General features: G+C 23.2%; 6 protein-coding genes across 6 annotated transcripts; 1 reads left to right on the top strand and 5 right to left on the bottom strand.

The window, feature by feature from the left end:
- Positions 1–330, bottom strand: Phum_PHUM531050 (growth hormone-inducible soluble protein, putative; the record flags this gene model as incomplete). Its single annotated transcript, XM_002431454.1, has 2 exons — positions 1–204; positions 289–330. 2 exons carry the CDS (start codon positions 328–330, stop codon positions 1–3), a joined length of 246 nt encoding a protein of 81 aa, XP_002431499.1.
- Positions 331–1,100: 770 nt separating this feature from the next.
- On the bottom strand, positions 1,101–3,993 carry Phum_PHUM531040 (tubulin-specific chaperone C, putative; the record flags this gene model as incomplete). The annotated part of the gene is made up of 3 exons (XM_002431453.1): positions 1,101–2,112; positions 2,982–3,117; positions 3,861–3,993. The coding sequence occupies 3 exons, from the start codon at positions 3,991–3,993 to the stop codon at positions 1,101–1,103; spliced, it is 1,281 nt and encodes a 426-aa protein (XP_002431498.1).
- A 109-nt stretch (positions 3,994–4,102) lies between these two features.
- Positions 4,103–4,972, top strand: Phum_PHUM531030 (trafficking protein particle complex subunit, putative; the record flags this gene model as incomplete). The annotated part of the gene is made up of 2 exons (XM_002431452.1): positions 4,103–4,277; positions 4,494–4,972. The coding sequence occupies 2 exons, from the start codon at positions 4,103–4,105 to the stop codon at positions 4,970–4,972; spliced, it is 654 nt and encodes a 217-aa protein (XP_002431497.1).
- Positions 4,973–5,965: 993 nt separating this feature from the next.
- On the bottom strand, positions 5,966–6,721 carry Phum_PHUM531020 (restnitis pigmentosa 9 protein, putative; the record flags this gene model as incomplete). Its single annotated transcript, XM_002431451.1, has 1 exon — positions 5,966–6,721. One exon carries the CDS (start codon positions 6,719–6,721, stop codon positions 5,966–5,968), a length of 756 nt encoding a protein of 251 aa, XP_002431496.1.
- A 284-nt stretch (positions 6,722–7,005) lies between these two features.
- On the bottom strand, positions 7,006–7,944 carry Phum_PHUM531010 (uncharacterized protein; the record flags this gene model as incomplete). Its single annotated transcript, XM_002431450.1, has 2 exons — positions 7,006–7,266; positions 7,345–7,944. 2 exons carry the CDS (start codon positions 7,942–7,944, stop codon positions 7,006–7,008), a joined length of 861 nt encoding a protein of 286 aa, XP_002431495.1.
- A 54-nt stretch (positions 7,945–7,998) lies between these two features.
- On the bottom strand, positions 7,999–8,590 carry Phum_PHUM531000 (anaphase-promoting complex subunit, putative; the record flags this gene model as incomplete). Its single annotated transcript, XM_002431449.1, has 2 exons — positions 7,999–8,234; positions 8,572–8,590. The coding sequence occupies 2 exons, from the start codon at positions 8,588–8,590 to the stop codon at positions 7,999–8,001; spliced, it is 255 nt and encodes an 84-aa protein (XP_002431494.1).
- Between the last annotated feature and the right edge of the window lie 1,946 nt (positions 8,591–10,536).

The following is a 10,536-nucleotide window of genomic DNA, read 5'->3' as shown; positions in this document are numbered from 1 at the left end:
TTACGAATAATATCTTTTTTTTAAAGTTCTATACTTTTTTAACTTATATAAAGCTTCCAGTTCTTTAATCATAAATTTTCCATACTTGATCATTTGGCGAATTTTAGCGGGATCGGTTTCCATTTTGTTTTGTAAAAAGGCATTGTGACATTTGTTACGAAAGTACTGATAACCTAGAGGATAATCTTTTCCCATATACAGGAGCTGCAGGCAGTATGAAAAATTTATTTTAAATATTAATAATAATAGTTGGTAATTTAGGAAAACGTTATATTAATAAATACTTACCGTTTTATACAAATTTAAAACAGCCGCTTTATAAGATGACATTTTAGTATTTAAAAAAAAAAAAAACTCGTAAAACAACAAACCGTTTAAGATTTAACTGACTTCTTGAACCATAACGTCTTAGAGTAATAAAAGATGATATATCGAATGGTTCGATATTATCGATATGACGTAATCGACAGTAAAAACACGTTATGATAATAATCATTTTTCAAAATATTTCATTTAAAAAAAAAAAATGCATGAAATAAATTGTAAAGAAAATTAAATTTTTTTTCCAACTGGAAAATTTAGGCGCGTTACTTAAAAAAAAATTTAAGAAAAAATAAATTTTATGATAAAGTAACATGCCAAATAAAATAACTGGAAAAAAAAGGAATTAGATTGTGTTTTCATCATTTAAATACACTTAAAATTATTTGAAAAAAGAAAATTTTATTTCTATCATTATTATTAATATTATTATTATTACATTTGATTAATTCTAAATAATTTATTTTTAATATATATTTATTTTATCATGTGTGCCTAGAATTTTTTATTTTTGCATTAATTTTTTTTTTTAAATATATTTAGTATAATATAAAATAAATTTAATAAATTAATAACGGTTAATTAAAATTTACATATAAAATAACTATTATTATTATTATTATGTAAGAGCAAAGGTTATCTTTTGTAAAATCTATTTCAAAAATTCACCTAAAAGTAATCTATTTGATATACTGACAATTTGATTAAATGTTACTTAAATCCATGAAAAGTTTTGATGCAGTAGACAAAAAAAAAAAAAAAAAAAATTAAAATTAAAATTAATCAGTGAGAATAGTCCAATTTGGAGACGGTTTATCTGCTGCTAACCAATTAAAATCATCCACTTTATTCCAATTATTAACCTCTTTACTTAGCCCTGATATTTTATAATGGTTTTCTAATCCCTCATAATTAAAATTGTAAACTCCGAATCTAACATTTTGACTATCTTCAATAATGGCTTTACTCGTTACATGAATATGAAAATCAGTGTCTGTCGTTTCGTGAATTCTCAATTGTTGACAGGCCAAATGTAAAGAACTATTTTTAACCTTTTCAACAAAAACAGAAGTTGTAACAGGACCAGAATATATTTGACAATTAATTAAATTAGTCATGTGAATGGTGGTAGGATTCCCGTAAAGCTTAACAGTACAATTTTTCAAATTTTCTAACAAAACATCTTTCTTTTCGATTTCTTCTTCGGTAAGAAATAATATTTCATCATTTTTATGCCTGAATCCGCATATTTCTTCTTCAATAAGTTTATCATTATGAGAAATTAAACTTATTTTACTTTTTACTCCATTTTTTATCGAGGTACCATTTTTTTTCCCATCATCTTTTTCTAATTTGTTAATTCGACTTTTGAAACCAAATTTTTTCCTAGGAAGAAGACGATTTTCCAACTCTTTAAGTTTAATTTGAAGATTTTGAAGCGTAGCCTGACATACTTTTTTGTCGTATATCCTTAAAAATATTGTCGCGTTTGAATAAAATTTTTGCAATGATTGAATGAGTTCGTTAAGATTTGAAAAATGATCTGATAACATTTCATGATCCAAAGTTTCTGCTAATTCAAATTCTTTTTCTATTTCCTTTTGTTTTTGATTAAATGCTTCTATAAATTTTTCTATTTCTTCAGAACCGCTGAAATCCAAATTATTTTTTTCTTCCGTTTTCTTTCTTTGAAGCTGCCTTTTAATTATACGATCGATTGGATCATGATTGTTGTAATTTGATAAACATAATTTATCCATTGCCCTTAACATATATTTTTTAGCACTACTGCTAACCTTTTAACAAAAATTATTTTTCTTTTGATTTAGAGTTTTCCCCTAATGCATTATTAACAAAATCTACAAATTTTTTTCTTTTTTGAAGCTCAATTCTTAATTCTTCTTCAAGACTTTGTGGCTAAAACAAAAAAAAAATTTTAGTAATTATCGAAATAATTGAAAACTTTTGTATAACAATATCAGACATGAATTTCTTTTTATTTTTATTCCTATATATATATATATATATATATATATATATATATATTCTTTTTTTAAATTATGTATAGTCTGCTAAAATAATATATTTAATTACATAATTATTCATTAATAAATTATTAATACAATTTTTACATTGAAAACAAATTAAATTTTTTATTTAATTATTAACATATTGAGTATTATTGAAATTCAAAAATTTTCTTACATTTTAATAAAATTATTCTTTAAATAATAATATGAGTAAAATAAAATAAAAAAAAAAAACACAGTTTGAATTTTTGAATTATAGAAATTCTGGAACATAAAACAACAAGTACATTTTCGTATAAAAAAATTTTATTAAAACATTAAGTAAGAATAATCGTTAATCGAGATTTTCTTTCAAATATATATATATACGAAAATTAATAAAATAATTTTTATTAAAAATAGGGGTATTAAATTTGATAACTAAAAAACTTGTCATAAATTAAAAGGCTTTTATGTCATAAGTATTTAAAAACTTTAATTTTTATTTAAACAAAAAAAAAATATTATTAAAATCTTTTGTCACACTCGATCAATACTCACTCTAGTCACATAATTATAAATTGTAAGTCCGTAAAAAAAAGTTACAATAGCACAAAAACCATAAAAATTTTTTTTAAGAATAATCATTACTGTGTAATTTTCCCTGTTTTAACCCAATAATCATAATCTAATTCTTTTCCTTTGTATTCTGGATCTATGGTCTCGCCTATTTTGTAGTAAGCATCAAGCACAAATTTGTAATTTTCGTGCAAGTAAAATCGAAAATCTGCAAAAAAAATTAAACATTAACATGTTTGTTATAATTCAATGATTATTTTAAAAAGCACATTACTCTAAATGGATAAAGTGTGGTATAACCTTAAAAGAATCAATAAGTATTGTAATTAAGAAACAAAATAAAAAATAATACTGTGAAATAATTCGATTGTACTTTCCCGAAAGAAAAAACCTTAACGATAATAGAATCTTAAAAAGTTTAAGAACTTGAAATATAATTTAAAATATTATTAATTAACTAAAAATACTTTATTAAGTTTTTCCAAAATCAAATGAAAAACTCTTTAGGCAAATTTAAAAGCATATTTTCATAAGCCATGATAATCGACAAGATTGCCTAATCATTTTAATAATTTAAAACTTAGAAATCTAAATTGTATTTTTGAAAAATCATATAAATGCTTTAAATAATAACAAAATACTGGTATAAATATATTTTTCTTTAAATGGCAAGTAATAATTTCAGTGACAAATAACACTACTGTGTTGAAAAAAATCTATGAGGCAATATTACACAAAACTTAAGGAAAAATATGATATCTCATATTCTGTTTCTCTCACTCTTTTCCTTTTTATTAAATATTTTATTTATTTAAAATTCAATATCAATAAGTAAGACAGTATTATTTTTTTAAAAAAAATATATAATTATTTTTTTAAACTGGGGAAAAAAAAAAAAAAGCACATAGTACATTAGGTAATGAAAAAATAATTGAAAAATTTTAATCGCACCTATATTTCTGTTAACTTTATACCAAAAACCATATGTTGCTGCTAAAGCTCCTAATTCGAAAGCAACCCCTAGTTTAATAAATCTAAAAAGATTTTTTTTAACAGAATTTTTATTTAACATTACCGACCACATATATCTATATCACTTGTACGATAAAGTTGGTAATAATAAAAAAAAAATTTTTTTTTTTTTTTTTCTTATTATAAAATATCAGGGAATTTTTTTTTTTTAAAAGGACAAAATGGTGATATACGGTGTGTATATAGTTTCAAAAAGTGGAGGACTCATATTTAATCATGATCATAATATTGTTAAAACAGAACATTTAAAAACATTTAAATATCCCTTAGATTTAAAATTGGAATTTGAAAATAAAAAAATTGTTGTTAATTTTGGGAGTAAAGATGGTATTCAAGGTACTTTAACTTTGAAAAGTATTTGATTTAATTTTTCAAAGTTATTATTATATCAATATTTATCATTCTACTTCATTATTTTTAAAAAATTTAATGTAGATATACATAATTTTATTTTAAAGTTAATTTGTTTGGATAAAGCTTGAAGTTTGAAATTATCGAATAAAACATTTAAATTAAAAAAACAATTATTTTATACCCTTTTTTTTTTTGCAGTCGGTCATGTGTTGTTAGCTGTCGACAAAATACCAGTAAGTGGTCGTCAACTCTCAGATGGCAGAGACGTTTGGGAAATTTTGGAAGATCCTAAAAATTTTCCATTATCATTAACATTTGGGAGACCTAAAATGACTACAAATGAAAAGATATTTTTAGCTAGTATGTTTTATCCACTTTTCGCCATCGCTAGTCAATTGAGTCCAGAACCGAGAAGTTCAGGAATAAAAGTCCTTGAAGCAGACACATTTAAACTACATTGTTTTCAAACTCTTACCGGAGTTAAATTTATTACAATATCAGAACCGCATCAAACAGGAATGGAGCCTTTGTTGAAAAAAATCTATGAACTTTATGCTGATTATGCTTTAAAAAATCCATTTTATTCATTAGAAATGCCAATCAGATGTGAATTATTCGAATCAAATTTACAAAACTTATTAGAACAAGTTGAAAAAACTGGTATCAGTAATGTGTGATGTGTTATGTATAATGTTTAATGTAACCCATCAAGTTCTGATGAAGGGAAATATCACTCGGTATTTATACAAGTATCTCTTTCTTATATTCCAGTAGATTAAAAATTTTATTTAATTTATTTATAATAAAACAATTTAATAAATTTTTTTTTATAATAATTTTTGTTTTGTTATTAATTATTTTTTTTCTTTAAGAATTAAAACTTTTTAACTGATTTAGTTAATATTAACATATCGTTAGATAAATTTGAAAAAATTAAAATTTATTTCCATTTAATTCTCTCTACATAAAAACTTTATATTATCATTTAAAAACATTTTTTTTTTTTTTTTTTAATTACAAAACTAATTTTTAGTCTTAATTTTAACATTCAATTCAATTCAATCATTTCTTATGATTTTCTTTCAAAAAGTTAATTCGAATTCATCCAAAAAAAAACATTTATTAAACAATTTAATATTAAACATGATGAATAATTAATAATAAATTAGACATGCCTAAATCATGTAGGCAGCTCCCAATGTCTTTCATATATTTTTTTTTTTAAGTACTTATTCTAATTTTTAAAAATTAAATTTTTATATTGCTTTTAAGTTGGAACTTTTTTTTTTTTTTTAATTTAAAATGTTTACACGTTTATTAAATTTACATAAAATTATGGAAAACAATGATAATAATTTATCAACAACACTTTTTTTTCATCAATTAATTAACAAACATATTATTATTATTATTATTAACTTTTTGAAGAAACAATGTTTTTAAATTATGTTAATTTAATAATTTCTAATTTAACACATTCACAATAATCATCATCATCATAATTTATGAAAAGATATGTTTTAAATCCTATTCCTCTACCTTAAATCTTCAAATATATTTATACTAAAATATTAATTGAATAATAATAATAATAATAATTATAATTATAAGAAATTTTTTTTAAAAATTTCTCTTGTCGAGCAATTTTAATGTTTACTTTATTTTACATTTTATTTTCTCTTAGATTTTTTTTCCTTTTTGGCTAATTTTTTCTTTTTCTTTTTTTCTTTCAACATTTTCTTTAAAGTTTTCAAAAATAATTTCTTTTGACTATATGTTAGCCTATTTAAAATTTCTTCATCGAGTGAAGGTTCCGGAATCATCGTTCTATTTCCTCTCATGTCTACATGATGCTGTAGAGCCAACGCGCTAGTTTTTAAATGTAATCCATCTTCCTGCATTTGTTTGACTAATTCAAGAGGATTTAATTTGTCATCGGATGGTTTATTTAATGGATCCAAACCTAAATTATGATTTACACCTTCTTTAAACAAAGGGCATTCTCTATCTGTATTTATGTGACCCCATTTGTGACATTTGATACACCTGACATTTCTAACTTGTATGCCAAAAGGTTGATCGCGAATTTCTGAATCTCCCTTACAATAACTTTCTCTGGGAGCGTTGTATTTTCTCTGCCATTCAAATTTATATTCCGGCTCATTATCCTCTCTTTCCCTTTCTTTTTTAGCACCGGGTGGTGGTTCGTATAAAAAATTAACACTTAACTTATCGTTACTTTCTTTGCTCAGCATAGCTTTGTTCGTGTATAAATCTTGCTCCTTTTCATATTGCATTTTAAGTTCTTCTTGTTTTTTTTTGTAAGCTTCGGCTTTTTGCTCTGCCATCCATACTCTTTTCAAATTATCCCGAGATGCAGGATGGAAAAACTTTTTACACATGTAATTATTAAAACCTTTCCCCATTTTTATCGCACACAAATCACTATTTAAAAAAAAAAAAAAAAAAAAAACTAAACAAAATGACTGCCAATGAATCACGTCTTTTGTCGTGCGATTAGTAGTAATAAAAAAAAATTGACGTGTAACTTGAAATCTTAAAATGGCGGAATTACAAAATTATTTGAGTTTTTTTTTTTTAAAACAAAATAAATTTCACTTTAAACTTTTTAAACTATAACATTTTTAAAATATCAATCAAATTTATAAAAAAAAAAAAAAAAAAGAAAATTGATTCAAGTATTGAATATTCAAATATCTCCAAATTCAATACTCGAATCAGATGAGCTATTTATTAACTTTGTTGAACCAGGTCGCAAGTGAAAATTAGACATATTTTTATAGCTTTGAGGAGATAGTGGACTGTAAAAATCATCACTATCTTCACAAGATCCAGGAGATGGAGGAAATAATGAAGCATTTTCTTCTTGTAAATGCTTAAAGTCTTGGATAGCTTCATTCAAAGCCCATAATTGATTTAGAAGAGACAAATCCATTTGCCTCAAAGCAAACTAAAAAATTGTAAACAGTTTATGTTTATTTCATTTACAGGAAAAAAAAAAAAAATTATGGTAACCCACTATTCTTACCATTTCTTTTCTTAAAATAGCTAATTGAGCATCTAAATTAAATAAACGTCCAGGTCTGGCAGGTACAGAACAAGAAAAATCTAATCCATTCGATGTGGTAATTAATTTTTGCCTCGTTGGAGGGGGAGGGGGAGGAGGCAAATTTCTCATGCCCAAAATAGGAGTAGTTATCCTTGAAGGAGGAGTTGAGCCTCTCATAGTAACTGGACTTCCTCTGGAAGACCCGACAGGAGTATTTCTTGAAGAATTTAAAACGCTATTAGTTCCAGTCGATGACAATAATGATTTATCAGAGAATTGTTTAAAATTTAAAGTAGGAGTATTCTCTCTTGAAGATGGACTTATTTTAACTCTTCCAACATTATTTTCATTACTACTAGCAGAACTTCCAGAATAATACTTTCCTACGGTTGATCCAAAGTTACCATTTTCTGAAGATGTTGACAAATTTTGATTGAAACTACTTTCCCTCCCTAAAGAACTTGAAAGATGGTCTAATGATACAGGTGAAGATGAACTTTGTAAAGAAGTATTTAATTGAAATAAATTTAAACCACTTAAACTTTTAGGTAAAGGTGGTAAACCATCTAAGGAAGCCATTATTCACTGTTTTGAAAGAGGGAAAAAACAGTTTTAACAAAAATTTAGTCTTATTTATTCTTTAAATTTCCACTCTTGTCTGCACATTGGACAATGATGATTGATTTGTTGTGAATTAAGCCATTTCATAATACAATGAATGTGAAAACAGTGTGAGCATTGTCCCCAAACTAATGGGCAATCATCTCCTGGTAATTTACAATCTGTACAACATGCATCAAAGGGCATTCTACAAATACCACAGTTGTCATCGTTTGCAACCCATCTCCATGTGGCGACACCATTCCAATCTAACAAAGAAAAACAAAATTAAATAAATATAAACAATAAGTAAACAATAGATAATTCTTAGATTCAATGCTTAAATGATATTTTCAAAACAACAGGCAATTAAATTATAGCTTATATTTAATTCAGTTATTTTAATTAAACCTCACAAGTTAAATATTGATTGATTGTTGAATTTTTTAAAAAATCAAAACATTAATAAACTATAAATTTTGTTTTCTTCTTCTTTCCATTAAAAAAAAAAAAAAAAAAGATGAAAAAATAATAATAATGAAATACAAACTGAAAAAACAAATTCTTTATCATTCAAATAATATTTTTAAATATAACACTTCTTACTTCGAATGTTTATTTTCATTTTGATGTAATCATTCCAACGAGAAAAATATATTATGTAAAAAAAAAAAAAAAACAACTAAATATAACCAATTATTTAATAATAATAATAATAAATCCTCATCCACGTAATTAAAGACACGACGGAAAATTTTACATGTAAAACGGTTTTATCTAAAATCACGACAAAATTAAAAAAAAAAAAAGTCACCAAAGTTTTCTTTTTCTTTTTAAATACATATTATTATGTAGAAATATGTAAAAATAATGTTAATAAGACATAAATCTATTTAATAATTTATGTATATGTAAGTTTTTATGTTTATACATTCAGTTTCGAATAATTTTTATACATATTTCAAATTAGAAAACTGGTATGATGAAGACAGAAACATTTTCTATAATGTAAATTATTATTATTATTAATTATAAATTATAAATTTAATTATAAAAATTTATAACGTTACTACTAATAATGTAACTTAATTTGAAATAATAATAATAATAATCAAAACAACATTTAAACATACAAAAAAAAATAATAATAATTTTTACATTTGATTTTTTTAAAATTAAGCCATATTTGTAATATTTTAAATTTTTTTTCTAATAAAAAAAATATTTATAAACCTGAATAAATAATATTTAAACAGGTTTAAGGTATAAGAATAATGAAATACAAAAAAATCAACTGATAAAACCTAATTATTATTATTATTTATTAGTTTAAAATTTTGAAAAAAATAAATCAATTTTCTTATTGAAGGTTGTTGTTGTTGAAATTTTTTTTTTGGTTTTACATAATTAATTAATTATTTTTAATAATTTATTTTAATTAATAATCGTTGTTTTGACTTAATTTCCGACGAGTACTTAAAATAATTAGTCGATAAATTTATTAAAGTGGAAAATAAGATTATAAGTAGGACTCGAAAACTTCCTTATTTTTAAATTAAATATTATTTTAAGATAAAAAAAAATACAATGGTATCAAAACCCCAAAAAATATTTTTATTCGATTCATATATAAATATATATAATAAATAATAATATATATATAATAATATATATTTAAATTTTTCAATATAATATAATTTTGCATAAGGACATTCATACGTGTGTGTGTGTGTGTGAATGAGCAAAAAACACAAAAAAAAAAATTTTTTTTTATCAATGTTCCAAGACCTTTTAATTGAACCAAATTATTTTTATCAATAATATGTCCCGTTGACCTGTGCGTGTGTATGTGCGTGTGCGTGTCATTTATAAATTTTTCAAATTCGTATATATAAAGAGAAAGTTCGCATTTTCCACGATTTGTAAAATTTTTTTTTAAAAATTCGCATAATCACCGTTATGACAAAAAAATATTCATAAAATAATTTTTTTTTTTTTAATCACACAAACAATGATTAAGTAATAATAATAATAATAATAATAATAATAATAATAATAATAATAAATAAAATTATTTATAAAAAAACATTGAAATACCAGATCAAACTGATATATTTATTTATTTATTTAAAAAAGATTAAAAAATAATCAAAACAGACAAAAAAAAAACGTTTCGAATAACTTTTTTCAATGAAAATAATAATAATAATAATAATCAACATGATTATGATTTTTCTTTACTACCTCACAATAACGATTATTATTATTATTATTAGTTTTTTTTTTACAATTTTTTAAATTTCCAAAAGGAAAAAATTAAATACAACAATGTGAGAAAATTTGTTTTATTTTGTTTATTACATAAATAAATCTCATTAATGATAATAATGATAGTGATAATAGATTTGATTACGATTTGAAAATTAAAAAATTATAATTTTCGTATTGGGTAAATTGTTCCCCCCCCTCCCCTCCCCCTCCCCCGTTTTTCGTAAAAGATTATTTAGATAAAAAAAAATAAAATGAAATATCGATGATACCTCCCAGAGTGGGCCATTGATCTGAAAGAAA

The sequence above is a fragment of the Pediculus humanus genome, genomic scaffold (genome assembly GCF_000006295.1).
Source record: "Pediculus humanus corporis 1103172108288 genomic scaffold, whole genome shotgun sequence".
NCBI lineage: Eukaryota > Metazoa > Arthropoda > Insecta > Psocodea > Pediculidae > Pediculus > Pediculus humanus.
The sequence above is the reverse complement of the archived record's forward strand: the minus strand, read 5'-3'. Positions and strand labels throughout refer to the sequence as shown.